Source organism: Kwoniella bestiolae, chromosome 2 (genome assembly GCF_000512585.2).
Source record: "Kwoniella bestiolae CBS 10118 chromosome 2, complete sequence".
In the NCBI taxonomy this organism is placed as follows: domain Eukaryota; kingdom Fungi; phylum Basidiomycota; class Tremellomycetes; order Tremellales; family Cryptococcaceae; genus Kwoniella; species Kwoniella bestiolae.
Window position 1 is genome coordinate 2,918,417 of NC_089242.1, and position 27,924 is coordinate 2,946,340.

Below are 27,924 nucleotides of genomic sequence, written 5' to 3' on the forward strand. Positions count from 1 at the left end.
GGCTGACATCCGATCAAGATAAGAACTGCATGTGTTGTCCACCCGTGACATATATGTATATGACTAGCTTTGAACAGAACTGAAAAATATATTTACAAGAAAGTATTGTATATACTATACTATATACAAAGGAAGCAGATTGATGAGATTTCTACAATCTCTTTTTATGTATTCGTTACATTGATCGTCAACTACATCGCTTGTTCCATTTCTTTGAAAAGGGGGAGTAGTCGATGTCAACGAAGGGAGGTAGAGGTGAACTCCTCTAATAACCTCTTAACGAATTTCGATTCTTTCTTGGATAGGTCGCCTGTAGTCCAGTGAACGGGTGAACGGTCGAACCTGTTCGACATCATACATCGTTAGCTTTGATCCATGATCGACAGGGAAGGGTTAGCTCACCCGTTGAAGGTACTGGCTGCACACAAGGTGTAAGCACCCATTTCGGTCCATCCAACCCAATCTCCAACTTCCATTCCCTTGGGCATATCTACCAATTGCCTAACACAATCGATAGAATCGCATGTAGGTCCCCATACGCTCGCCTTTTCGGTACTGGTGTAACCCATTTGGATAGGCAGGTCAACATCCACAGCTACGTTGGGTAGAGGTGGGAAGGGCGGTGCGGTGAAGGTTAGATCACCACCAATCGTGAGGGGGTGAGGATGAACGATCTGGTGGTCGAACATGATACAGTTGAATGAACCGTATACACCGTCGTTGATGTAGTACATCACATCGGCAGCACCTTCCTTCTTCTCTTCTTCCTCTTCCTCCTCGGGAGCAGGGGTACCGGCAATGGGCTGTTGAGCTCGTCGAGAAGCGATAATGGAAGTAGCGAGGGTGAAAGCTGTATCAATAACCAACGTAAGTTATGTTCCCAGAATAGGAAAGAAGAAAAACACAACTTACCACTTGAAACCATGAATCGTCCAGGTTCAGCGATGATCCTAACTCCACTTTCCTCAGGGAAGTACAAGTCGAAACTATCGCTCAATACCTGAGTCATCTCCGGGAAAGTTTCCCTCTCGAATCCACCACCGATATCCAACAGAGTGAAGTCGTATCCTGCCGATTTACCCATATCAAACACTTTTCTAGCTCTCCACACCGCATCGGCGAATTGCATCGGGTCTTTGCAGCCCGATCCAACGTGGAACGAAACTCCAATGACGTTCAAATCCAACTTCTTGGCCAATGCCAATAATCCGGGACAGGTGGACAAAGGAGCACCGAACTTAAGACCCAAGCGGCAGAGCGACTTGGAATCATCCGTTAAGATTCTAAGAACTAATTTCGCAGTGGGGTAAAGTTTCTTGATCTTGTACAACTCGTCGGCGTTATCAAAAGTCATCATTTCCACTCCCTTGACTGCTGCGTTCTTGATGAATGACGCAGGTTTGCATGGGTTGGCAAAGATGATTCGGTCGGGTGATGGAGCAGATGGGAGAGACATGACGGCGTTGATCTCTGACATGGAAGCGCAGTCGAAGGAGGTTCCCAATAGAGAGAGTAAGTGTAAAACTTGAGGCGAAGGGTTACACTTGGTAGCGTAAAAGATTTCTACTCTCTTTCCGATGGGCGAGTTCTTCCATTCCAAGTAGGATTGGTAGATTGCCGATAGATCACAAGCGAAGAAAGCTGATTCGTCATCATCTTGCTGTTCCACCCTTGAAGAGATGATCTCCTGAATTAACGCGTGGACGGATTTCTCGTGGATCTGCGAAGAGAGCGCGGCGTGTTCTTCATCGTATCCTGAGCATACTGATGGTGCGGTGGTAGGTGGGGTAGGAAGGTTTCTGCTAGCCAAGTAAGGTAATCTAGCGGTAGGGTCAAGGACTTTGACTAGATCGTTGACTGAAGTGTGAGTTGGGAGCGCCTGTTGTTCTGCCCAAGTGATTTCTTCTTGGGAAATAGCGACCTCCGTAGGGGTCATATATCCTTTGACGGTAGTAGCGGCCATCTTTGACTAAATGTTTTTCTATGTTCTAGCTAAGGAAGGGGGGGTTTCGGTGGCGATGAGAATTTGTGGGAAGATGGCGGATGATTTTATAGGTCGTCCGTCGTCCCAGAGGGGTGGATTGCCACCTAATCACCGCAACAGATTAAGTCAGCCAGATGTCCCTATCCTTCATCCATAGCAAGGTTCTAGCCATTCGACGCCACCAGAAGAACCATCCCCATCGTGCGACCTCTTTCGACAAAGTAAGATTTTCACTCAAACTCACAGTCAGGGTACAGCGTGTGTCCGGATCACACGTGCTACGCGAGAGAGGGTGGGTACGACGGCTATGCTGTTGAGAGCGTGGGGGAGACGCTTCGTTAGCAAGTTTACCAATGTATGTATGGTTGTTTGTCGATTGAAGAAGAGAAGAGAAAGGAAAACAAGGATGGAGATGAGAATGATGTTTTTGCACAAGTCCCCTTCCTTAGTGACGGGGGTTAATTAGATGGGATCGTGATTGTAATTGTAGTTGTAATGACTCATTACGATCATGTTGTAATCGGATACAGGGTAATGAGGCCGTGCCACATGAATCGATGTGCGTCATTACCTTGCCCTTTCTGCCTCCTGTAATGACGGAAATTCATAATCCCCGAAAATTCAGCTGTTGATGTGGCACCCACCCATCAGGCATGGGTATCAAACCATGTTGACGGATACCAATGCAAAGACTAGCTCGACTATATAGAACAATCTGTATAGGTGGTTGAGATCACGAACGTTTGTGAGTAGCAATATATTTGATGGATCCGGACCTTTGACGATCAATGTCAAAACACATTCGCACAACGGACACACAGACACACAGACACAATGATGGGCGGACAAGAAAACAACAGAGCAAAACGCGAAACACACAATCAACCCATCCTTTGGCAAACAATTGAGCGAGATGAAAACATACCATTGATCTGTTACTTGACAGTTTCTTCTGGATCTTAGGTCACGATAACCTCATATAGTTATGCATACAGGAATTTTACTAACGTCATAAACCATAAAAGTCGGTGATAACATACAATGATGGTGAAACACTACCACCGAAATCGATGAGTGGACCAGTGTAATGGTGCAGAGAGTCCGTGCGCGAATACTAACAACACCTGTGCCGACTGCCACCCTCTCATCGTCTTCTTCGCTATCATAATGATCACTCTCTCTCATTCTCACATTCTCACACGGTTACAAAATACAGCCACAGTATCAGCTCACCTTATCCTGCGAACACAGTATCTCAGTTCTGTGCATACACAGATCGCCTAGTAACGACCAATACCGTTTCCGTCCGGAAGAGATAGTTGTAATGATCTTCCCAACAATTTCATTCTTCACCTTATTCATCATCTCATCCTTATCCATCCGACTCTTCGCCTCCTGGCAGGATCCCTACGATGCCATCGAATCCAATGATACCATCACACAAAGCAACGTATCCCCTCAGGACTCTATACTCGATGACAACATACCTAATCCGACTCATATACAGTTCATCGGATGTATATCCTTCAGTGGGTACCAACAGCTATTACAAGAAAATGGAGTCCAGGGAGTATACCTACCTACAAGAGAGGGATGTATAGTGAGTCCAACCATCACGATCCCTTGCACATCTCCCTTCAAGTCGCTTCACCGACCGTATTCGTCATTTAGCTTAGCTGGAGCTGACGTGATCAAACAGAGTCTGTGTCGAGTCGATCAATCATTCGGTCTAGCCTATTTCAGTCAACATGCCATGTCATGCTATTGTGCGCCCAAGGAACAATCTCCAATGATCGAATGGGTGGTCGGAGGAGCGGACGATGAAGGGAACTGCGGTGGATGGGATGATGTTACTGCAAGTACACCTTTCTGCCCACCCCGTAACGGAGTTCCCTTCATTATCAACGGGAGGTTTGGTTCGTCGGATATGTCTAGTACTGTATAGCTTATACTAACCTCTATCAGATCGATTACCTCAACCTCCCATGGATCTTCCACGGCTGCTACTCCTCTCTCTGGTCCACCCCATACTACGTCGAACCCGTCAGAGATCCGATACACTGTGTAGAAGACAGCTGCCAATCCTCTGATGGCAGTGTCGCGCTGTTCCCTCGAAGAGAAGCTGATGGGTGGTTGTGCGCTTGTTTTCGTGAACCGACGGAGGGGGTTATTGGTCGACCTTGTGGGTTGGGGATTTGGCAGGGGTATTATAGGAAGTTGAAATACGATGTTGAACCGAGTGTCGATGACGGTGAGGGTGAGGTATCCCTGGGATAATTTGGGAAACGGTTGATGAAAGGTCAATAGAAAGTTCAACAATAGTTGTATGTGCCTTGTGACTTGGAAAACGAGGTTTGGATCATGTATATCCTATGTCATTTGGGTATTCGTGAGTTGATCTGCGATTTGACACAACAATCCATGTGACCTTAGAAGCTCCAATCCTTGATTTTGCGGATCTGCCATACAAAAGAATCTGAACCATCAATCAATCACTCGAGCTCGTATATAATACTCGTACAATCACCTGCCACTAGATCATATGAGACGACGCATCTATCAAGAACGCTATCACCAAAGTATCCTTAGAATTCTTTGTTTGGTTTGCATATCCATCTCTCTAAATTACCACCGGAACTCAACCATACCCACACTTAAAACCATGACTCACTTCATCTTCCATCTCATATCCCTCTTCATCACCCTCTTCGACCTCGCCCGAGCTCAATGGCAGTGGTCCGGTCTTCATTACCAACCTCAAAGGTTGATTTGGACCAAACAAGAACAATTCGATTGGCTTTGGTCTGAACCTGACTATAAGCCCGTAATGAAATTACCAAACACCCCCCTGGAGAGATGTAACGTGAGTCTTGGTCAGAACCTGATTTTCACCGCTTTAGATACATTCGAGATGCTCCTTCACTACAATTGTCAAGCATCTTCTCTGCCACGTCAAGCCATAAGTACTCCTTCCCTACTGAGTTTGCTGGATAGCCACCTATAAGGCGGACGAGCTTATCAGCTGACAGTTCATTATGGGATCAGAGATTATGCTGGGAGTCAGATTACCAATACACCTACTTCATGGCGAAGACCCAGAACTGCATCTGTTCCAACAAGTACACATGGGCATACGAAGTGAACGTCGCTCCGAACCCTTCGTTCGACCAAGACATCTTCCCCAGAGTGAGTTTGCCACTTGGCCTCTCCTACCTTGCCATACTCAATCATATATATGCTGCTCATACATGTCCGAATATCAACACAGTTTACCATGCTCAATGCAAATTTCCAACCCCTCCCATGCATCTCCAAACCCAGCGCGATATCATACTACAATTCCTCGACTGGGTACGCAGTCGAAGATTGTATTGCCTCATGTGGCGATCCCACGACTCAACGACCGAATGTATATACGCTCGCTCGACCTACGCGAGTACGACTTGGACCTGACTTCGTTACGAGTGGTTATGAGTGCCAATGCTTCGAGGTTCCCCAGCTTGAGAGTAGGAGGACGTGCGCGTTCGAGGTTTATTATCAGTATGGGAGGATGCTTGGTGTTTGATCTCTTCCTCCAGAGGATGATGGGAACTCGTGTTTTGAGGCTGTGTAGAATGCGCGATGAGTTTTGTCTGATTCATGCCATATTATAAAATATGTAGCTCGTTCCCTTCATGGTGATCGATCAACGAGCATCACCTGACCGTCACGTCTATACTTCTCGATGGCATCAATGATGGCAGATCCCTCTGAGCGTTGGGTCACATCATGAGATCTCCGAAGAAGCGAACAACAATGGTGATGTACCATCAATTGTCAAACGCACTGACCCCGTGTCAAGACCGCCCATGCCGAAACAACTGACATCTTATCTCTGGTAACAGTCCCTATACGATCGATTACTCCATCTCATTCAGTTCTGCATATTCGACAATGACAATGTTGGTCCTCTTCGTTGTACTCTCTGTCTGTCTCAAATACGCCCTCGCTCAAGATAGGTTCAATGGCACCCAGTATGGCCCTGAGAGATTGACCTGCGCAACAGCCGAATGGTTCGATCATGTCTCTCACGATACAGACTATGTTGGTGTACTTCGACCGGAAAGTGATGTGTGGTATTGTCGAGTGAGTGGATTTGGTTAACCTACTAAACTGGGTCCTATCACCTACTTGCGTCTTCGTCCGCGAAGATCGGGTTGAAAAGTGATGATTACTGTATTACCACAGTTCAACTGCAACGCGGACAACTACAATCTCGCATACTGGCAGACCTCCTCTGGATTATGTTATTGCTCTCTAGGACAAGAGGTCCCGGCCGATCAGGTCGGTAATGCAATTAGTAACGTGGATGGTTGTTGGTCAGGTACGAATGCCAGGGTGAGTTCATCCAATCACATTCCATTCACCACCCACCACCCATTATTAGTCGCATTGACATGAACACTTTGATCTTAGCTTGATGACCTTCAAGCAGACTACGATTCCGAATGGTGCACCAACGACCTCCTGGGACAAACTCCGACCCTGACTTCCTCTGCTCCCACTATCCTGGGTTGTATAGGAGGCTGTGGATATCCCCAACGAATTGACTTTCCTGCCTCATATACCATCACAGCAGCGATCCCACGATACGACAATACGATGCAAGAGTACAATTACCTCTGTCAATGCTTTGATCATCAAATTGAGACGTACAACGATGCGGTGGGTTGTGGGTTCGGTAAAGTTCATTGGGTCCAGCGAATTCGATGGTATATTGAAGACTAAGTCGATTCGATCGGACTTTCGATCATTGTCGGTATACCTGGTATTCCTCACCATTGATCGTCAGTAGTTGACCAACACACCATTTTCTTTAGGACACTTTCCTCGATGATGAAATCAGCTATATCAGTATGCAGCAAATACCTATGTCATCTCATCAGTCTCTACTTCAACTTTGCTCCGAGACTGCAACCGTCTGGTTCAACTTGGTGCATTTGAATTACTTATTCGATATACATTACAATATCTGTTGTTCCACTGTTACAACGCCACACCACTCCACATCATCCTTCATGCTCATGCATCAGGCATGGTCTGGGCTTGATCCGCCTCAGGAATGGGAGGAAGACCGGTCCATCTGTTTTTCACGAAAAGCTCGGCAGCGAAGGGAATAGTTCGGAAATCAGGGAGGTTTCCGGTTTCTACATTTGTGAGGGTGATGCGTCAATAACAGTACAGGATTGTTCAGCAGGATAGTAGGGGGAGGTCGATGATGAGGAGAGAAATCAGAGACTTACGGACTGCCATGGCATCACCAAACGCCTTTGATTTATGGGCAAGTGCTGAACCACAAGTACCACAGAAAAGTCGGGTTACTGATCAAGGTTGTCAATTCGCTGTCCCCTTTGCCGAGAGACAAGGTAAAGGGGTTAAAACGTACCGGTGTTTCCACTAGCTGCTTTGGAGTTGTATTCTTTGACATTTCCCGTGAGCTACAGATGTACCGAATATCAGCTTGATGAAGTCTACAGGCTGTGGACATGCTGCAGTATCGGCTCACCTCGACTTCCGAAATCTTGGGAAGGATGTTGGTAGAGTGAGCAGATCCAGAGGTCTGTTGACAATCGGTGCCTAGAAGTGCATAATAACAGAGATAAGATGAGCATTCACTCGGAAGACCGACATTCTCTTCCTGATTTCCGTTCAGAAGCAAGCTGTGCGACCATACGGAATCAGAACCTACAATGACAGGCAATCTGCTTCTCCTGAGTGGAGGCCACCTTGATTTGGACGGCTCCACAAAGACAAGATCCGGTGTGAGGCATGTTGATAAGATTAGATTAGATTGGGTGGTGATAATGCAAGTAAATTAGTATGGAAAAGAGGACTTTATGGAAGTGGGTACTTGAGAGGTCAAGCAGTGGATATATATATACCTATCGCCTCTCGTGAGAGATTCGCCCCTTTGTCTGGTTGATGAGTCATGGGAAACCACTGGAGAAGGCATGTGAGCGGTGTTCAGGCGTCAAACGTCATAGGAGTCGAATTTCAGACACCGGGATAGATTACGTTACCGACTCAGTATAATCTGCATGATGACTCTCGGGGAGTTGCTGATAGATGCGCACGAGTATGATGGATATACATCAGTTGCATGCGTCTCAATCAACGCCCCGTCTGTTTCCACGCATACTAGTTGTCGGAATTTGAGGGCTTTGGGGTATGAGACTTGTTTCATGACTGACTGGCAATGTGATCTGACACGTGATGTCGTCGATAACCTTAAAAAAAATCTGGAATACGGTACGTTGTGTGCGTTGGACATGTGAGAGCGAATCGTTTCTTCCTACCTCTGTCCCTTAGCAGTGTTTCCATTTTCGAAAGACTTGTAATCTCCAGTATACTCCCAACCAAGGCTATAGACGCACAGCTAAGTCACACTGCCTAAACGATGCCCACCAGACCACCACCTGAATGGCTCCCTTCCATCACCCAAGTCGAATTCATAATTGACGAGGAGGCTTTCATCCAAATCGCAAATCACTGCTTCGATTTCGAAGGTACCTACCTCCTTCGCCATCCTGCTCCGGTCGGTCCCCCAATCGCCGCCAGGATCAAAGTGGGAAAAGCCATTGGGATCGGCTCACTATGGGACGTCTATCAGGCCAAGATATATCTTACCTCTTCTAAGAACCCCCAAGCCGACTGCTTCGATGTGATAGTCAAATATACCTCTTGCATGGATTTTGACGGTGATCGTTACTTTAGCGATGACGCTTCCAATGTAATGGATCGAAAGTCGGCTCTCAAGGCTGTGAAGAACGATCATGAGTTCTATACAATGCATCTGTCAGACTTGCAGGGGACAGTCATACCGGTGCATTACGGGACGTTTATAGAACCTCAGTTACAAGTGTGCTGTATGATCTTGGAGGATGTAGGAACACCTATCGGTAAGACAACGTCCTTAGGATTTATCGATGACCAAGACAAGTAAGTTTCGATGTATAGTACAGTATTCTTCCAGCTGAGCAGCACCAACTGCACTCGTGCTGATTTGAAGGCAGACAAACGATCTTGGATATCTATCGGATCTTCCATTCAAGGAATATCTTACGAAATGGCATAGACCGCTGGTATGTTTATCAAGGAGAAGACGGAGCCATACGAATCATAGATTTCCATCAATCTATGAAGGAAGATAAGCCTGGAGTTTGGTTGGAGTGGGAAGAACGGAATGTGAGGATAGACTGTCGGCTTGCCAAATTGTGGGTAAACCATCGTGTTCTTCATCGTTGCTCAGGGCTGATAATTGCGCAGTATCACTTTTGCAAGATTCAAGAAAGAACTGCAAGAACGACAACATCAATCGAGACCTGTTCCGGCTCCGAACATTGAGGCTGAGATACCCCGCAAAAGGCGAAGAAGAAGTACCGCAAACTACGGCAAGGATAAAAGTTGAAATCAGGGAGCTCAGCATAATTTTGGCAGCACTGTAGGGTAGTTTAGTATACTACCGTGCTGTACGGAACCGCTAGAGCATCGAAAACTTGGGTTTCCTTCTTGATATTGGCCGTGTTACCGAGCACAGCGAAGCCTAATACGCCATCAATTCCATCCATAATGCGAGTGACGACTCAGTTACAAGGGAGGTATGGTGCTTGTATATCATGGTTGTATAACATGCATGCCTCTAGATCGTACTGTATCTTACAACGCAATTTCTTTTTCTCATGCCATTACCCGAATACTCGGGCTTGTAAGCATCGTCTAAGCGGTCTCTACTTGTGGTTCAGCCGATGGTCGTTGAGGAGCAGGAGCAGTGACAGGAGCAGGCGGAGGTGCTGGGATAGCTTCACTAAGGAAACCAGGTAGTATCCTTTCTATCCTTTCTACGCTCTTATTCCATAGTTCCTTCTGTTCAGGGGAACGTGTATCGGTTGTACCTTGTGCGGGGCGAGGTACAAGCAAGTTGGAGGAATGCATGACTAGAACGACGTTCTTGAGTGATTCGGATGCTTCGTTCTGTGTGATACGAAATGATATTGTAAGCGTTTTGTTCGATCCTGACATTGGGTAATGTGCTTTGGATCTCCCCTATCTCGCCCGAGTACCTTGCTCCCGTTCTGTCTCGACTTCATCCTCCTACTTGCTTCTCGTCTCTCTCACACCCATCCTTCTCTCCACCATTCTGTCCAGTTTGGCTCTCCACACCCCTCCCCCCTCTTCCGCCCCTTCCTTCCCCCTCCCTCCTTTCAAGCACATCCTTACCGATCCACACCATTCTCCTCTACCTCTACCCCTCCTCTCATAAGAGAGAAAAACCCGAACCGAAGATGGAACATATACTCACCATCAAATCCCTCTCGCCCCTCATGAACCTCTCCAACCTCTCCAGCACCCCCTCCCAAAGCCCCTCAACAATCTTCGTATTCCCATATTCCACCAACTTGATCACATACTGCAAGAATATCTTACAAAGCAAGGTACAAGCTTTCAACCTCGTTTCAGCCATCTCCCTATGAGATTGCGAGTGCGATTGGGTCGTTTTGAGCAATTCGTCCAGGACGGGGAAGAGGATCTTGTCGAATATGATTAAGAGTATCTCAGGGGAGATGGAGGAAGAGAGGAGTTGACTTGATAAGAGGAGGCGTTGGAGGTATGCGATTGCACGTTGACGGATTGAGGGACAGTTGTTAATGCATTGTTTGCCTATTACCAATAAAGGTGGGAGCCAGAATGCGTTGAATGCTGAAAATGGCAATGAAGCATCAGGATCGGCTCGGTATGACATATTGGACAAAGTCTAAAAGAGTCAAAGGAAAATAATAGAATAAGAAACTCACCATCATGTTCACCCAGTCCACTCTTAGCTATCAACCCAGGAATCACATTCCTCAATTCGTATAGCGAATCCAAAGCTGTCAGACCTCTTTCGACCGTTGGGCCTCTGCACAAACCGTCCATTACATCAGCCAAACAAATCAGCTATCGCAACAATGAAACTCAACTCACAAACTAGCATTCTGATTCTGATGAGAAGCGCTCCTTCTATTCTGCTGGGACCTATTTGCAGCAGCAGCTCCAGCGGCAGTAGCAAATTCATCCAACAGAGCTACCGTTCCAGAATAGTTATCGTTCGTTAATCCCGGTCCTGACTCCACTCCGGAAGAGGGGTCATCAGAGGAAGAAGAGGAAGAAGCCATCTTCTGCACAATTTGTAAAGTCACTTTACTAGCTTCGGGGTGAGCTACAGTTGCTCTGAACAGCGCAATAACCAGATTCCATTCTGTCTGGGATGATACGACGCTCTTGTCCTTCTCCAGTATTCTCGCTACACCCGCCATGAGTTGTTCAGATACTGAATTGAGTACGGTCGAAGGCAGTGAGCGAAGTACGTCAAGTGCGATGTAAAGCTGATCTCGGAGTTCAGGCTTCGCATATGATATCCATCAGCTTATTACCTTTCCAACGGTATAGGGCAAAGATCAAGCTTACAGTCTCAGAGACAATCAGGCACAGCCTCAACAATCCCACTACAGCTCGCTCGATGAGCAGGACACTGTATGACTGAGCAGAGGAAAGCAACGCTGATATATATTCGAATATGATTGGCCTAGATCACATCTAAGTCAATACCTTGCTCAACATTGATGAACGCACGATGAGAAGGGACTTACCAAGTCTCCGCGATATTCTCTTTACTCCTACTTGCAAGACTGACCATCATCTCCAAATGGAACACACAAGCTGGATCATAAGGTAGTTGACCATCGAACCTCACTAAGACAGGAGAACCAGTCTCGCCCCGCACTTCAGATCTAGCTTGGAGTTTGGCGGTAGTTCGCGATTCAGCCAAGAATCGGATGGCTCGTAAGGCAGGCAACAGCGCTTCGACATTCAAGGACCTATGATAGCAATCGATATCGATGTAAGCAGCCACCCATTCACCAATTCGTGACTGGATCATATGAACGAATACCGTCGAGGAAGACCAAACTTACAATATCTCAGCATACAATTCCTCCAATTTACAGCTCGACAGACAATCCACCGCCACGAGCGTATTCTCCACATCCTCATCAGAAGTCTCCATAACCAGCACCTCATTACTCTGACCATACGGGCTCAGCAAGTAGCTCGAGAGGGTCGACAAGAGTCCTCCTTCAGGTCTTCGTTCCGGTTGAGGAGCAGGAGCAGACGCTTTCATCGGTATGGTCGTGGTACCGGCTAGGAAATCTTCCATCTGTAACATCGGGGTGGGTAATAATTGATGCAAGAAGAGGGTCTGGAACATTTCGAAGATCGATAACCATCCTTCCCTTATTGCCGATCCATTTCCGTTGGCTATGGTGAATAATACTACGGCGGCTAGCTGAGATCTGTATGATTGGCCGAATCGAATCGATAATGGAGATACAGTCAGGGTTTGTCCTTCTTTTTCTACTGAGGGATAGTTGGACATCTGATAGCCATCTTCGGTCTCATCTAGTAATCCTGTTGCACTGGATAAGGATTGAACGATGGTATCGAACACTTCGAGGAGTTTGAAGTGACCAGCTAACGAGGCACATTGTCGGAATCCCGTTATGGCCTTTTGGATGACATGTTCATCTTGAGCTGATGTGGTAAATGCATAGGCAAAGGAGGAGATGAGCGGTTGCCACGAGAGCTTGAACATCGCTTCGTCAAAGACTGCAGTGTCGCAGATTATCATGGGACCTAGCAAAAACCGTCAACACAGATATCAGCAGTTGGGTGGAAACATGGCTCACCAGCCGTCCTGGATCTTTGCATCAGACTTTTCCAAGCATACTCGAATCCATGTTGTCCAGCGTGTTCTTCTGGCAAGATGATCTCTCGCTTCTTGATCGATTCATGAATAGAAGCGAGATATTCAGGATCAAAATCTTTTCCTCCGTTGACACCTCGCAGATTCTTCTTATAATCCTCGATCGTCATTCGTTTCTATTGCAGCGATGGTCAGCTCATGTTTACTGGCGAAAGAAACACCCCGTGCGGCTCACCCTATTCTGAGGATTATGCAAATCCGTATTGAGCATGATGACAGAGTAAGCCAACACATAAACTGCATCTTGATCGACAATTTCGGCTGTGATTGCAGGTAAGTTGTCAGTTCAGTTTGACTTCGTGGATGAAGGAGAGCCGGCTTACCAGGTTTGAAGGAGAAGAAGTGTTCCGCGAAAGTCTCCGTTATTCTAGCTATCGGTTGAGCTTCACCTGGCAATCTGAACGTTTCCAGCAGTTCTCGCATAGCGTCTGCTATGGATTTCTGCGAGCGCCGAAGAGCGATGTCAGCTCAGATTCCACTATGTCTTAAGGAGATGATCAAATCAAAGGCCAAGCGGAGATAGACCTACCCCTTTGAAATCAAATAATCCAATAAAGGCCTTCAAAAGCCCCAACTGATCCGGTCTACTTATATATTCCCCAACCAGCTTCTTATCAAGCCTACTAGAACTTCTCAAGAATTTCGCGATCGCAAGATTCTTCTTGTCCTCTTCTGTCCCCTGGCTATTAGCTTCAGGAAGAATCATGCCCTCTTTCTCCAAAAACGCCAATCCATTTTTGGGTTTCTGGTTGAACAGGGACGCTCCAGTCAACAAAACTCCCTTTCTCGATTTCTGATCCGTGAGAACTTCATACCCCGTATAAGAGGGTGACCAAGGTTCTTCTGAACCTTCTAACCTCTCTGCCATGGAGCTTACGAACGATAAGAGTATTTCCAAAGATAGGAGCTGGGTGTTATCCAATCCATCGAAAAGGTTTGATGACCCGTCTGCCTTGGGTGGTCCAGAGGGATAAACACCGCGGGTTAAGAATGTGATCAACCTCTCGAAGAGATCTTCAGATTCGGTGGAACAGTCGAAATTGACCCAACAATCCACCATGAAGCTTGGTCGAAGGGCAATCTGAGTGAGGGTATCCAGCATAAGCTCTTTGGTTTCGTTGGGTACCGGCGGGAGTAGGCTCAATGGTCGAGGTGTGTTGGAAGGTGCTGGTGGGTCTGCTGGAGGTCTCTCTCCATTGACAGGAGTTGCACGACCATCAGTAGGACCACCAGAAATACTTGGTGTACCGGGTCTGGAGGGGGGATCTGATCGACCCAGGAGGTGAGGAGGTATTGGTGATGGGTTGGGAGGGGTAAGTCGATCTATGAGGTACGAGAGGAATAGCTCGAGTTGGAGTTTGAGCTGAGGTAAGAGAGTTGAGAAGAGGGTGGAGGTGGTTCGAAGGGATTGAGCGAGGAGTGATGGCGAGTCTGAGCGGGTCAGCTGCACATTGTACAAATCATATCAGCTAGTTATTCCGCACAGTCGCTTTTTGCAATATCTCAGCTCACCTGGAAAAGATATCTACATCCCTCGTCCCTTACACCCTCCCTCAATTCAGGCCAATTACCCAAACTTGATCCTCCAACTTCCAAAGCTGTGTTCAGAATAGCTAAAGCGGATAGTCTCATCGAGTCGGTATGAGCTTGGTCGTTGGGGTTGAGCAAGGCAATAAGCACTCGCAGAAGCTCAAGAAGTGTTGGCAGACCATAGGGTGTGAACAACGTAGGTGCGGGCTCAACTGTGGTCCTATCAGCTAGTGCATCATGACTTCAGATAATCCTCAACTGACCTGGTTCTTTCCTCTGTTCAATGATCTTATTCTCCTCTTCCTTGGACTTCTCCTCCACCTCCTTATTCGAAGTTTCATCCCCCTTTTCCAATTCTTTTGTAGACTCTCCATCTATCTGGGCCTTATCAACCTGTTCTTTCTCTTCATTCACCTGTTCCTGGTTTTCCTCCTTGATCACCTTTTTAGGCTGTAAACCCTCATTCGCCCCCAAAAGCCTCTCCACATCCTCTGGTCTAAGCACTTTCAGCCTGATAAAGCACACTCTCGTTATACCTTGTACGGAAGCCTGAGCTGAATTCCTGACGCCTTCACCCAACCTAGACCTTGCTAACATCCCTAAGCCAACTTCCAGCAATTCACAGACGCTCTCATCTCCCATATGATCCAGCATATTTCCTATACCCTTTATACTCTCTGTATGGGTCGGTACGGGGATGGGAGATATCAGAGAATCGATGACCTTGAGTAATTTGATTAAGACCAGCTCGTCCTGCTGGGGCGAAGATGAGGGAAATCGACATTGTGATAAGGCCGAGGTGATGTGCGTGAGGGATAGTTGGAGGGGTGTAAGGGGTGTGATCTCCAGGGAAGGAGCTGTGAGGTATAGAGGAAGGATTGATAGTATTATTGAGTTGAGGGAAGACAACGATAAAGATGTGATGGGTCCGGATGTTAGAGGGGATCGTATTAATGCTAAGAAGGGTGCGCAGATGTCGAGAGGTGAGAGGGCGGTAATGTCTATTGAAAGATATAAATCAGCTTGGGACAATTTGCCCGATTAACTGATCTATCGCTCACCCTTGACACCGCTCAACGTCCTTCTGAGCTCGACGAACCCATCCATCAGATCACCTTCATCCACCCCTCCCTCACTACCCCTCGCACCTCTTCTATTCCCACTTCTAAGTGAACCTTGTCTACCTAGTCTATGTGAACGGAGAGAAGGCGAGGAGGAGGACGCATAAGATGAAGAAGATGTCGAAGCCCATCGTTGATTCCTCCTCATCGCTGAAGTCACGGTCTGGACCTCTTGCAAGAGGAGGGTAACGGGTGGTAAGTCGGTAGAGAATGACATGGTGTCGAGTTCTGGTCGTGCTCGTTCGGTTGACCACTAGATGAGGGAGAGAGAAAGAGAGGAATGTTACTGTGCCAGTGAAGCTGAGCCTGTCTCTAAGTATAGGCTTGCTTTTGACACGTCGACAAGAGGTAGTGAAGTAGTTTGAGGATGGGATACCAAGTAGGTCAATAGAAAACACGAAATGAGCATGAGCATGATGAGCATGATGAGCATGATGAGCATGGGTTGAAGACGTGTAGCCGGTTAAGTGTTACCAAATAATTTAATCAGGTGGCCCATTTAAGATACTGTTACTAGCTTGCGCGTCTGAATGATGCTCGTCAGCGTCAGCGTTGAACATGATGAAGATGAATGATGAATGAATGATGAATGAATGAATGATGACCTCGTCTAGATACATTACACCATACTAATTCACATTCATCTAGATATCAAGAGGCTACAACAACGATCAAGCTTTCCCTCTGCCCATCACAGATAAACCCATTTTCATCGATCAGCTACATCACCTCAAACGCTCTTCCTCTGATCTCGCTCATTTCCTCAAAGACATAGACATCGTTCATCATGGAGTGTGCATTCGGTATCACAGGTGGGTAATCCTCGTCTTACTACCTACATGAAACATACGAGACTCATTGCTGTGCATGCGCTGCTCTTCCTCTCCACATATCTCGACGACCCATTGTCTTTGCTCGATGACCTACAATCCCTCTTCCTTCCCCTCCCATCACTGATCTCTCCCTGTCTTCGTTAACCAGGCAAAGACTACGTCCTCCTCTGCTCCGACATGGCCGCCGGACGATCCATCATCCGAATGAAATCCGATGAGAACAAGATCAAAGCTCTGGGTCCTCACTTGGCTATGGCTTACGGCGGTGAACCGGGAGATACCAACAACTTCGCAGAGTATGTGGAGAGGAATATGAGGTTGTATCATATCCGGTGGGTTGTGTTTTCTCTCTCCCTTGTATCAGCTATATGCAACGATCTTAACAACATACGACACCAATACTTCTTTCTCTTTCCCCCCATGCACTGATTGTTCCTCTCTTTCGTAATCGAATATATCATATATAATGAACCATGTAGCATATCGCTTGAATCGAGTCAGTCAAGCTAACATCACTCATGAACTCGATATAGAAACCACTACCCCCTTCTCCCAGCCTCAGCGTCCGCATGGATCCGTCGAACTCTCGCCGAGTCCATCCGATCTCGTAACCCCTATGCCGTCAACCTGTTGCTCGCAGGATACGACACGACCACCTCGAAACCCCACTTGTACTGGATAGATTACCTGGGCACCAAAGCTGTGGTTCCCTACGCTGCTCATGGGATGGGAGTGTACGTCAGTCTGAGTACGATGGATAAGTGGTGGTTCAATGATATGAACAAGAGGGAGGGGGTCGAGGTGTTGAAGAAATGTATTGATGAGGTTCAGAAGCGTGAGTGGTCTCTTTCTCCGAACAGCAAAAAACAAACCGACCTATACCTCTACCTCTACCTCTAGTGAGAGACGTGGTACTGTATTTCTGAGGTGTATAACACATCTCACCCTTCCTTGTCTGCCACATAACTCATGCTAATACCCTGACACCACACAGGTATCACCGTCCACTTCAACTTCAACTGCATCCTAATTGACAAAGACGGTATCCACAATATCAACATCGACTCTCAAGATCCACTCGCAGAGTTAGAATCAGAATCCAAGGCGGCCTCGGGTGATATCGTCGTGGACGCTCCCAATTCACCTTTGGACGTGGGTGTGACTGCGTAGATTAGGTAGATATACACGAGAATGTATGACGAGTCAGCGGTGTGAAACACATGCCATATGATGAAGTAGAAATGAAATGAGAAGTCATGTATACATTATCGACGATTGCCATTTACGCTTCACACGTTTGAGGCCTTGTACAATAATATAATCCCATGGTTCAGCTAACACGCTTTCACCATTGACTTTGTCCTCGTTGGGATCAAGGTAAGAAGATGAACAGCCTCGCAATCTATTTTTAATGCATTCATACCCATACTATCCCTAGTGATCAATCAAGAAAATATAAAAAACCCAAATGATCAAATCTAATCTAATCTCATACCATCCTCTAACTCCTATATATCCTCATTCAAAATCGTCTGAAGATCTCTGCTCACTTTTGGTGGATTGTATGGTATATATGTATATTTATCACGAGAGGTATTTTTGGATGGAGGGAGATGAGGTGGAGGAAGGTATATGAGCAAAGGTGTAAGAGAATCAACGAGAACAGGAGGTGGTGTAAGTGATAGATGGATTTCTCTTCTCTGACTTATGTTCCGAAACTACAACCAACATAGTATCAGTAACACGTCATATCGGCATAACCAGAAATCCAACTCACATGCCCAACATCTTGAATGGAGGTGTTTTCTGGCCCTCCGCACCGAGCAAATTACATTCGACCTATCACACCACAACATCAGCACGAACACGTCCTAATAGATGACAAGAGTGAAGAATGAAACGTACGTAGTGAGGTCCAGCAGCGACGTTTGAATCGATGATCGTCAACCTATCCCGAAATATCAGCTTCAGCTTGAATCCCTCCTATTCCCACTATGGAGAGATAGCGGACTAAAACGATCACTCACGTCGGCGTCGTATCATGTACATCGGCAATACCGCTCAATTCCACTGCGTTGGCGAAATTATCATCTACCCAGCAAGCTGCTCTGCCCAGAGGTCGGTCCTCGGGGTTTCTGGTGAAGAGAAACGACGGTGGTCAGCTTGTCTCGTAAGTTGCTTTATTCAGGGCGAAGACAAGGTGAAAGAAGGGAGAGAACCCCGAACTCACTGTAGATAGTATATTGCCACCTCACCCGCACTAAGCGTGATAGGTACTCTAAACTTACTTCCCCCCAACTCGGCATACCAATAATGTTTCTCCTCCTGCGCCGCCCCCTTCGAAGGATGATAGGCGAACCACCCTGACCCGAAGAAATGAGAGGGTGGGAGAGGGTTGATAAGATCATTTGCAGATACACAGAAAGGATTGACCTCTCTGAATTTCAAAATATCAGACGGTCGGTCAGATAACATTGCCTGGGGGACTTTAATAGCTCTTTGTTTCGCTGCTACACCTCCTCCCTCCGCTTCTAGGTCCTCTTTGGTCTCTTGGGAATCACCTGTAAGGACCGTTTGGTCGATCGCGGGCCCACCCATGTATGGTACGTCGAACGCGTGGCCCATCGTCGCTGCCCATCCTGCGCAGATTTGAGATTGGATGTAAGAGATTATGATGTCCGCTATGAGCTCGTGGCCTGCTGGATTGGCTAGAACGGGGTCGGTGAAGAATGAGCTTCGGGCTTGTTCGGGGTCGGATAGGTAATCTTGGTAGAGTAGACCTTTGGCACTGTCAAAGTTGGAGACCGTGATGTCAGCTTGAATGTGTTGCGGGGAGTAGGGTATGAGCACGAGCTAACCTGATATGGGGAACATCGTAGAACTGAGCAACAACGGTGTGTAACAATTCGGGACCAGCAAATCCATTTTGAGCTTGGATCTGAGGTGAGAAGTGACCCAGAATGATAACGGCAGGTTGGTCCGGTCTAACCAAGATGGATCGAACAAGTAATTCGAAATGGGTCAACCATTCGGGATCACTACAACAATGTACGACATCAGCTATGTGTCCAGATCCTGGAAGATGACGAGGATAACTCACTTTGGATCGGAAGCGTCGAATTCCAAGATAACCAGATCAGTTTGATCAGGTAAATGGTGCATCGAGCAGTAAGCGAAGTAAGCTGAATCTGTCCTTCGGGCTGCGCCGTTGGTCAATTCCGATGCCGGGTGGGGGAAGACAGAGTTCCACCAATCGAAGAATTTCGCGGGGTAACATCTGGGTGAAACTGGGTCGTCACCTGCACCGTGGCATGCGGAGACTGTTCATAAGACGACATATAAGTATAAGTACAATGTCCAGGTTGTAGGAAGTAACAAAAGGCAGAGTAAGAGATAACGAGGGAATGAAGCAATGGATTCAGTTGACCCACCTGATCCACCCAAAACACTGATAGTAACAGGCATCCCTGCCATAGCCTTCTGTATGACCCTCTGGATCCTCGCACCGCTCCCGGTGTGTAATCTGGATTTCAGTAAACCCCATTGACCCCTCTTCTCAGCGATGTTGTCGCCCGGTCCAAAGACTGGGCAGAAATCGAATGGTGCTGGATCTGCCGCTGAGGCGTTGAGATAGTCTCTGGGGGTGAGAAGACCGCCAGTTGATGTGTATGGTGAAGAGAGGGGGTCGGATGATGCTGCGTACGATGGAGTGGAATTAGCTATTGCCCAGTTGGTGATGTGGCCAGACGCAATATAGCGTAGTAGGAGAGTGGGAATGGACGGGATAGGAATTACTTACGGAATAGGAATCTTGATAAGGTCAAGAGACCGACTATGCCAGCTATCAAAAGCCATATACGATGTGATAGACCTATATCGCGCATGTCAGTATCCTAGCATGTCAACAGACGGAGAATATTCGTTGCATGATGTCCAATCATCTGAAGGGCAAAGATGGAAGGGGAGTGTGAGATCACCATCGCTCACCATACAAGGTCCCAGGTCTGTTCCCGCCTTTCTCATCCAGGCCAACTTTGACCTCTCTCAGCATGATATCAGGAGGTTTCTAGCTGGACTTATAGATGTTGCTGAACTGAGTTGACGAGACTGTGGTTGAACCAGTAAAAGCAAGACGTATTGGCGCGTCGGATGGGAAAAGTCGTTAACGTGTCGTTATACTCTCGGTTGAAGTCGCTGATCTGGTAACACTTTTCTGAGAATCGAATTGACACCGAGATAAGACACAAGCTGGGATCCGACGATGAACTCTGGCTTGGAGGATGAGATCTCTGTGTGCTATCGTTGGCGTGTGTCGTGAGTAACCAGGCGGATGAAGGAGATAGACAGAGAGAGACAGCTGAAAAGGTGAACCAGTACTCGTAAACCGAGTAAGCTTACACACATTCAGGGTCAAGCCACGAGTCCCACGAGCTGATCGCGTGGACTTCCTGGCAGTTCATATATATATCTGACGCGTCTCGTAAGTTACCAGTACATACTCGAGAATGAACATGAAGATGAACATGGTAGTACTCGAGTAGCTGGTCTTATCACAGAAGAGCAAAGCAAATCTCGCACAGATCCATTCATCCATACATAAAAAACTAGCCACTAGGTCTGCTCAGCCACCTCGAGCGCTACCTCGATAATATGGCCCTACCTAAACACTTACAAAACGGCTTAACGCCCGACGAATTAACCTTCCTAGCAGAGGAAGAGACCATAGACATCGTACCGTTATTCTCCATGACGAGGGTCCGATTGTTGAGTGTGAGCACATCCTTGCATCACTTAAACCAAGCAATATGACACCACAGGTAGCTGATATCGTTTGATATGGAATAGGGCATATACGGTCCATTCACACCTCCATCAGCAGCCAAAGTACCCCTCTGGCTTGCGTTATCGTTGAAGAGGAAGAGGAAATGCAGGATAGTACCCCCAGAGTGGTTGAGTATAGGTCAGTCACCTCATCGAGACTTCTTGGTCCAGGCGATATGGAGCACTGATATGGAAGTGGATGATCAGACCGAGTACAAAATTCGTTGAAGGAGGAAAGGGAAAATGCCGAATCGTTCTGTTCGTTACCCAGGAGATTTATTGAGATATCGAAGGTATTACTAGACGTGTGAGTTGATCCTCTCTTTCATCTCTACATGGATCCCCACTATGGGCTGTTGCTGTGATATGAGAAATCGACATTGACCTACCTTTCTTGCAGTGCTCAAGACGACCTCATGCAACCCTCATCACTTCGCAGCCTCCTAAAAGACCTGCGCGAAGTACGACAAGCCAAGATACGGATAGGTCTTCAAAGCGAGGGAGTGATGAGGGGAAGTTATCTGCAGGTGGGTCGCATCAGATTGATTAATCATCATGAAGAGACTTGCGATTGATATGCTTCCTTTATCGCAGGTAACCAACCTTACGCCGTTGGAGCTCAGCGAGCTCAAGCCCTTCCTGGTAAAAGCTATGGGTATAATGCAATCGCTCGAACCGAGGAAAGAGGAGGATGAAGATGAAGAAGAGGGAGGAGGTAATTATGCACAGTGAGGCAAATGAAAATTGGCGCACAGAGGGCTCGAAGATGTTGTGCCAAGTATGGATACTTTGTTCATGGATTCATTAAGTTACTTAGTGAGTCTCTCTTACCTCTCTCTCCCTCTCTCTTTCTTACCTGGGTGTTCAGCTGATCGATGATCTCTCTGAATGCTCAGTTGTATCATATTCACCCGCATTCTCATATACGTTACACACTGCATGTATGGATGGACAGTACCTCATGATACCATTTCACTTGCTAATGAAAGGATAACAAAGGACCCGACTATACTAACGAAGGGAGGAAGTCCAACATCTCAGCTAACGGAAGGATGATCCATCAAATGAGCGTAAAGAAAAGGACGATACTTCAACACATGCAATTGCATGTCCATCATAGCCATTTGTGTGTTGTGTGTAATGGCGATCTGTTTCTCTCTTGCGATCTTGTTTATTCCCTTGAGGAGATCTCTGTCTTACGCGAAATGTCAGCTGAACAACCTCCTTACCCTTACTTGCACCACCAACAAGCATCAAATCAGATATCACTTCCTCTTCATTCCTCTTTTCTTCGATTCGCCCTCTTCTAACCATCCTACATCCAGTCTTCCAAATCACCCTTCACCAATATCATGATTCCATCCTTACTCCCACTCTTCCTGATCCTCTTGTTCTCTGTGCCTACTCCTGTCATATCCCAATACACATCCGCAGCGCCATACAACCCCGAGAAGCTGGTATGCGCAACACCCAAGTGGTTCAACCAAATCATTCATGATACTTCGCATGCCGGGCTATTGATAGAGTATTACACCGACGTAGGCGATTGTAGGATGAGTAACTATCTGATGTAGATAGATGTATACAGAACAGAAGAATCGACGACTGTTTGACTCTTTACTTAGAGAGGATGTTTCGACTCGGATTATCATTATTTCTACTGGCAGAATTCTACTCAAAGGTGTTATTGCTCTTTCGACCTGGAAGTTCCGGCGAGGGAGGTGGGGAATACACAAGCGGTGGTTGATGGATGTTGGTCTGATTCTTTGGCCAGGGTAAGTAATCTTAGTCATCTCGTCTAGACGATACTGTACCAGTATAACCAATGAGGGTATACCTATATCAGGGTATACCTATATCAATACCAAACGACCCTCTGGCAAATACAGTGAATGGAATGGGTTCACTAAGATAATTAAACCATGCCATTATCAGCTAGATTACCTCCCCTCCTTATTCTCAAACGATTTCTGCACCTCCCCGCAAACCCTCATCTCCACGCAACCCCCCTTCTTTCATAGTCACACCTCAACAGTCCTAGGGTGCATCGCAAGATGCGGGTATCCTACCCTCCATAAACCCCATATCACAATATCTTTCATTCCGGATTATGATAGGAGGACGAGGAGGTGGACATACGACTGTGAATGTTATGCTTCTGATTGGTTCACGGGGCTCGAGAGGGCCGTACCGTGTGGGAAAGGGGTGAGACATATGTTTTCTAGGAGTCATGTGAATCAGGTTGAAGGATATTGGGTACTGTATCGGGATTTGGCAACTGTCTAATTATGTGAATTACATGGACAAAGTCTGCTTGTCATCATGTTCAGTATACGAGTACGAGTGATGTACAGTTGATATATGTCTTGTCATGCATGAGTATGAGATTCAGTTTCAGTTTCAAATTGAGATACAACTATCATCGTCCCCAGCCTCCTCCCTGACATACACAAAAACAGCATCCCTCCCACATTTCCCCCTCCCCTCCTTCCTTCTATCAGACCTCAACACATATCCACCGTAGCACCTACAATCGTACCACCAGTGCCTCGAGACCTCCTCATAGAACAACTTGTAAGCCACCCCTCGAATCGTGGTATTCGCAATTGACGAATCAGAATGGCAGAAATCCAAACACAAGCTCGGAGTTAAGGTCCACATTGTAGGATTTACCTGTTCGCCCAGTGAACTTGGGGTGTGACTTGAGCAATGTTGAAAGATGAATGGTTGTGGCGATAGGTAAAACCCCCTCTGCGGACACACGAGAATATCGTCTGATTAGCTTAGATACGGTATTACCATCGGATTTGGACGAGACGAATATTGCAATAGACTTACATACGCAAACTTACTCTCACAACTTACCACTCGCACGTCCTCGCTTCACCTATCTCATCAGCTGTAACGGTATGAGACAAATCCGTACACCAACACCAAGATCTCCCCCTGCGCGGCTGATGATATGCGTGATCGTACGTCATATTTGTCGTTGGGGAGATATGTGAGGTGCAGTATTCCTAAAAACGACATATCAATACTGTCGATTTGAACTTGGAAGGGAAAAGCAAGATCCGAATGAGATAAATGAAGACTTACGAAACACCCTTTCCTGTCGTCTACTCTAAGCACCGTACCCTTACCCGTACCACCACCCCCTTCCTCTAAAACCTTTGGTCTGAGCAAAGCAGGTGAGATACATCCTATGAATTGGGACTTGACCGCCACTGAAATAGGAAAGTCGTATGATGAGGTATCTCCGACTTCATGATGCCCGTTGTGGGATTCTTCCCTGGGCGACGAGAGCGCCAAAATTGCCAACGCAAATTGGAGGAGATAGTATACCAGCATAGTAAACATCGTGTCGTATCATGCCGAATTGCTATGGGACTATCTGGATTGACTGATAGATGGACGACTGTTATATCAGATTTGGTGGTTCCCATATCCAGTACACATGACCTGCCCAAAGTGGACTCGAGTAGGTTGGTGAGTGTAAGCCCGTGCGATCGACCCATCAATCAAATTACATGAGTTATCCTCACTTAGGCGATCAACACAGCCTGCTCAAGTGAGAGATCAATTCCAATCGAATTTGATGGTCGTCGTAAGATATGCATGATAATCATTATTCGCCAAAGCATTTCGTCAAAATCATTATATACAAACTGGCTACAAAATAGTACAACTCATTATATTCGTCGCTCACGCTCAAGCTCACGCCGAGGCCGAAATATCGATATCAACCTTGGTAAACAACGTAGCAAATACGAACCTACTCATCATCGGATCGTATAACGGCAAGTGATGGTAACCCTTTGGAGCCAGACCGAGCGGTCGAATCCACTGAGCGATCAACCCAGACTGTTTATTTCGAACTTCAAGATGCAAGAAATTCAATATCAGTTCCGAGGGGAGGACGTTAATTTCGAATGAGATTTGTTCGTTCCAATGTGGGTTGAGGGTCACACCGTTGGATATCCTCGTTCGTTTGAATGTAGGTGACGAGGGAGGGGACTCGTACGCTGACGAAGAGGCGGAGGATGCAGATGACCATGATGAGTATGTTGAAGTGGGTTTCAAAGTGGCTTCGACGTATAGATCGGGGGATAGGGGCATTCGTTGGCCTGATATCACTTGGACCTTGATTCGGTATTTGGTGGGTAGCTCTGATACCTTTTGTCGGAGAGCGAGGGGCTTCAGGATGTACCCGTTGGAAGCGTGGAACATCGCATGGTTGAGTAATGTGCCTTCATCTGTAGACGAACCAAAGCATCAGCAAACGTGAAGATATCGATTTGAGCCATCCGAATCCAAAATGGACTTACCCAATGTCTGCCAATTCAGCGCGACCAACTGACAACCCGCACTCCAAGCTACCGTCGGATCGTAATTCGACGAAGTCAATCTCGTACCTCTAGGGTACACCCTAGAGATATGATTGAAATTATGTTTGATCCAATCGCCTTTATTCTCTCTGACAATCTTGGCCGTGGTCCTTTCCGAGAGACTGAATTGCTCTTTGGATTCATATTCGTTCAATTTCGAAAAGCCCTTGTATTTTACACCAGTCGTATAGACCAGAAGATCTGCAAGTTGCGGTGAAAAGGCATCGGGTTTTTCGGTTTTACCTTGGATTGATAATCTTCTGGTCAACCGCGCGAAGCCAGAATCAGATTCGGTAGAGGACGTGTTCGAGTCGAAGGAGAAGGTGGGTGACAGCTTGGGCGACTTGGGTTCAGGCTTAGGTGGTTTGGCCTTGAACATGATGCGATTCTTCAGTTGCTCGGGACTTGGGAGGTCGGTACATTCACCAGTAAGAGGCGCAGTGACCAGTCGTTCGCCAAAGACTTCTTTCAGAATTGACGCCAAGCGATTCTGCTGTTCGAACGAACAATGAATCTCTGCGGATATGATGACTGGGTAGGGCGAGGCGACAAAAGCATATTGATTGATCGCACGGCAAATGTCTCGAACGGAAACACTCGAAGTGAGAGTCTTCCGATGATACACAACAGGCTCGTGGTCGCCGGTTTGTACATCCACTACAGAGAGAAAAGATGATCCGTCAGCGTTTGTCATTTCATCAGACAAATCCAATATGTCACTCACTCTCAACACATCGACAACCAGCTAGCAACACCCTGATATACCCTTCGACTGTACTCTCCCCTCTCCACTGTTCGCCAACAAGGTATGTGTTATGGGAACTCGAGATGTAATAATGCTGAATCGGATGAGACATGTCTTGCGGCACACTCGCAGCATTATCGACAGAGCAGAGAAACTCTGTTAAAGATGCAAGTGTCCAAACATCTTCCCCATCACGTTTATACTTGTCGAAGATCTGTTCGTAGTTGGTCAATCTTTGAGTGTCCTTCAAGAATTGGTTGACTCGAGCAGCGTCCAGAGGACCCTCCTTCGCGAGATCCTGATAGATCTTCGATATCTCGGGTCGAGTCTGGCAGTCTTTGATTAGTTGATGAAAGGTCGACATGTCGAGGACACCCTATTGACGATAATCATCAGCGTCTGAGCGTGAGGCCAGGCTTGCGGTAGGATTTACACTCACATCGATGGTCTTGGCGACAGTGTCAGGTATCTGCAGACCGATCTGAGTACACAGAGCTTCTGCCTTACTCCTGTCGATGACTTTGGAGCCTATCGGCCAGAGTTGCCGGATCCAGATTAAATCAGGATCGGCAGGAGTGACATCCGCAACGTGTCTATCCAGGGTGACTGAGACCAGAGACTTGAGAGTTTGGACCCATAGATCGTAGATGTCATCGGTAAGAGCGACCATATGCAGGACTTTCCATTGAGAACCTCGTACATAGACAATAGTAATCCATCTCGAGCTGTTGTAGGTATCCGAAGGTGGCTGACCCAATCGCAGATCACGGACTTCGTTGATGGAGACTGTCGTTACTCTATGTTAGCCTGTTTGGTTCGCTCGACCTACACGAGAAAAGGACATACCAGTATTATCCTTCTTGGAGGACCAAGAGATCCCACCGTTATTGATCCTGATGATGACCTGTTTCATCTTCTTACTCGAGATTTTCAACATCGGTACACCCTGTACCAAGGCCATGGGCACCATGCCATCGACATCACCAGACGCCATTTCGAAGGTTGGCGGAAGCTTGTTTCGAGTTAAGGGTAGAGTGAACCTTCGCTTAGGTATGGAAGAAGCGGGTGAAGGTCCCGGTACAGATGGGAAATAGCTTTCAGGTTCGGCAGTGAGAGGCGATGCGGGTGCTGAACGGATGCTTTCTGATTTCTGAATAGGTTGTAACCCAAGCATCAGCAAGTCTATTCTCTTTGCTCCATGAGCTATCGAGTTAGAAGAGAAGAAAAGCAAAGATGAAAAGCCCTCATTAAAGCAATGATACATACTGACTTCAATCCCGTTTGCTGGGTCAGTCTTAGCATGGAAAAGTAATTAATCGTTGGGCTATCGGGAGGCGACATAGTTGGGAGGATGGGAAGAGAATGTAAGAATCATACAAGTGAGGTGGCAAGATCAAGTAGGAGTTGTGATGATATGAATGGTATCGAAATTGATAGCAGTGAAAGAAACAATGATGCATGATAACAAGTCGATTCACACTTGTTGGGTAAAATGGGGGAAAGCACACTTACAGAAAGTGTCAAGTAATGTCTTCCTATTTACTGACGAGCATCCATTGTCTTCTTCAGAGTGTCCGCTATTGGACGAAGGCGGTGAGCGAAATCAATCGTCAGCGGAAACCCGTCACGACATGCAAAGAGATAGGATGAGCATCTCTCCCCCGTCAC

At 46.8% G+C, this 27,924-nt stretch overlaps 12 protein-coding genes across 12 annotated transcripts; 6 read left to right on the top strand and 6 right to left on the bottom strand.

Annotated features, from left to right (window-relative positions):
• Positions 1–236: 236 nt before the first annotated feature.
• On the bottom strand, positions 237–1,963 carry I302_104243 (uncharacterized protein; the record flags this gene model as incomplete). Its single annotated transcript, XM_019189609.1, has 3 exons — positions 237–342; positions 403–850; positions 913–1,963. 3 exons carry the CDS (start codon positions 1,961–1,963, stop codon positions 237–239), a joined length of 1,605 nt encoding a protein of 534 aa, XP_019049171.1.
• Positions 1,964–3,308: 1,345 nt separating this feature from the next.
• Positions 3,309–4,261, top strand: I302_104244 (uncharacterized protein; the record flags this gene model as incomplete). Its single annotated transcript, XM_019189610.1, has 3 exons — positions 3,309–3,584; positions 3,684–3,872; positions 3,950–4,261. The coding sequence occupies 3 exons, from the start codon at positions 3,309–3,311 to the stop codon at positions 4,259–4,261; spliced, it is 777 nt and encodes a 258-aa protein (XP_019049172.1).
• Positions 4,262–4,646: 385 nt separating this feature from the next.
• Positions 4,647–6,751, top strand: I302_104245 (uncharacterized protein; the record flags this gene model as incomplete). The annotated part of the gene is made up of 6 exons (XM_019189611.1): positions 4,647–4,847; positions 5,030–5,170; positions 5,253–5,335; positions 5,869–6,109; positions 6,212–6,361; positions 6,440–6,751. The coding sequence occupies 6 exons, from the start codon at positions 4,647–4,649 to the stop codon at positions 6,749–6,751; spliced, it is 1,128 nt and encodes a 375-aa protein (XP_019049173.1).
• Positions 6,752–7,045: 294 nt separating this feature from the next.
• Positions 7,046–7,794, bottom strand: I302_104246 (uncharacterized protein; the record flags this gene model as incomplete). Its single annotated transcript, XM_019189612.1, has 5 exons — positions 7,046–7,170; positions 7,267–7,344; positions 7,410–7,461; positions 7,530–7,600; positions 7,713–7,794. The coding sequence occupies 5 exons, from the start codon at positions 7,792–7,794 to the stop codon at positions 7,046–7,048; spliced, it is 408 nt and encodes a 135-aa protein (XP_019049174.1).
• A 626-nt stretch (positions 7,795–8,420) lies between these two features.
• Positions 8,421–8,966, top strand: I302_104247 (uncharacterized protein; the record flags this gene model as incomplete). Its single annotated transcript, XM_019189613.1, has 1 exon — positions 8,421–8,966. The coding sequence occupies one exon, from the start codon at positions 8,421–8,423 to the stop codon at positions 8,964–8,966; it is 546 nt and encodes a 181-aa protein (XP_019049175.1).
• Positions 8,967–9,160: 194 nt separating this feature from the next.
• Positions 9,161–9,431, top strand: I302_104248 (uncharacterized protein; the record flags this gene model as incomplete). Its single annotated transcript, XM_065869831.1, has 2 exons — positions 9,161–9,237; positions 9,290–9,431. The coding sequence occupies 2 exons, from the start codon at positions 9,161–9,163 to the stop codon at positions 9,429–9,431; spliced, it is 219 nt and encodes a 72-aa protein (XP_065725903.1).
• A 308-nt stretch (positions 9,432–9,739) lies between these two features.
• Positions 9,740–15,689, bottom strand: I302_104249 (uncharacterized protein; the record flags this gene model as incomplete). Its single annotated transcript, XM_019189614.1, has 14 exons — positions 9,740–9,994; positions 10,323–10,720; positions 10,816–10,919; positions 10,985–11,403; positions 11,468–11,585; positions 11,650–11,877; positions 11,974–12,691; positions 12,745–12,937; positions 12,997–13,082; positions 13,145–13,262; positions 13,351–14,265; positions 14,334–14,563; positions 14,615–15,352; positions 15,413–15,689. 14 exons carry the CDS (start codon positions 15,687–15,689, stop codon positions 9,740–9,742), a joined length of 4,797 nt encoding a protein of 1,598 aa, XP_019049176.1.
• A 570-nt stretch (positions 15,690–16,259) lies between these two features.
• I302_104250 (uncharacterized protein) lies at positions 16,260–17,475 on the top strand (the record flags this gene model as incomplete). Its single annotated transcript, XM_019189615.2, has 4 exons — positions 16,260–16,284; positions 16,454–16,637; positions 16,839–17,140; positions 17,300–17,475. 4 exons carry the CDS (start codon positions 16,260–16,262, stop codon positions 17,473–17,475), a joined length of 687 nt encoding a protein of 228 aa, XP_019049177.2.
• Positions 17,476–18,078: 603 nt separating this feature from the next.
• On the bottom strand, positions 18,079–20,356 carry I302_104251 (uncharacterized protein; the record flags this gene model as incomplete). The annotated part of the gene is made up of 9 exons (XM_019189616.1): positions 18,079–18,144; positions 18,211–18,253; positions 18,333–18,440; positions 18,536–19,093; positions 19,164–19,343; positions 19,406–19,625; positions 19,737–20,000; positions 20,105–20,176; positions 20,293–20,356. 9 exons carry the CDS (start codon positions 20,354–20,356, stop codon positions 18,079–18,081), a joined length of 1,575 nt encoding a protein of 524 aa, XP_019049178.1.
• Positions 20,357–20,955: 599 nt separating this feature from the next.
• On the top strand, positions 20,956–21,858 carry I302_104252 (DNA replication complex GINS protein PSF2; the record flags this gene model as incomplete). Its single annotated transcript, XM_019189617.1, has 5 exons — positions 20,956–21,075; positions 21,151–21,265; positions 21,334–21,433; positions 21,527–21,653; positions 21,721–21,858. The coding sequence occupies 5 exons, from the start codon at positions 20,956–20,958 to the stop codon at positions 21,856–21,858; spliced, it is 600 nt and encodes a 199-aa protein (XP_019049179.1).
• Positions 21,859–23,526: 1,668 nt separating this feature from the next.
• On the bottom strand, positions 23,527–24,483 carry I302_104253 (uncharacterized protein; the record flags this gene model as incomplete). Its single annotated transcript, XM_019189618.1, has 2 exons — positions 23,527–23,799; positions 24,223–24,483. The coding sequence occupies 2 exons, from the start codon at positions 24,481–24,483 to the stop codon at positions 23,527–23,529; spliced, it is 534 nt and encodes a 177-aa protein (XP_019049180.1).
• Positions 24,484–24,840: 357 nt separating this feature from the next.
• I302_104254 (uncharacterized protein) lies at positions 24,841–27,597 on the bottom strand (the record flags this gene model as incomplete). Its single annotated transcript, XM_065869832.1, has 6 exons — positions 24,841–25,379; positions 25,452–26,168; positions 26,236–26,632; positions 26,696–27,042; positions 27,103–27,406; positions 27,523–27,597. 6 exons carry the CDS (start codon positions 27,595–27,597, stop codon positions 24,841–24,843), a joined length of 2,379 nt encoding a protein of 792 aa, XP_065725904.1.
• Between the last annotated feature and the right edge of the window lie 327 nt (positions 27,598–27,924).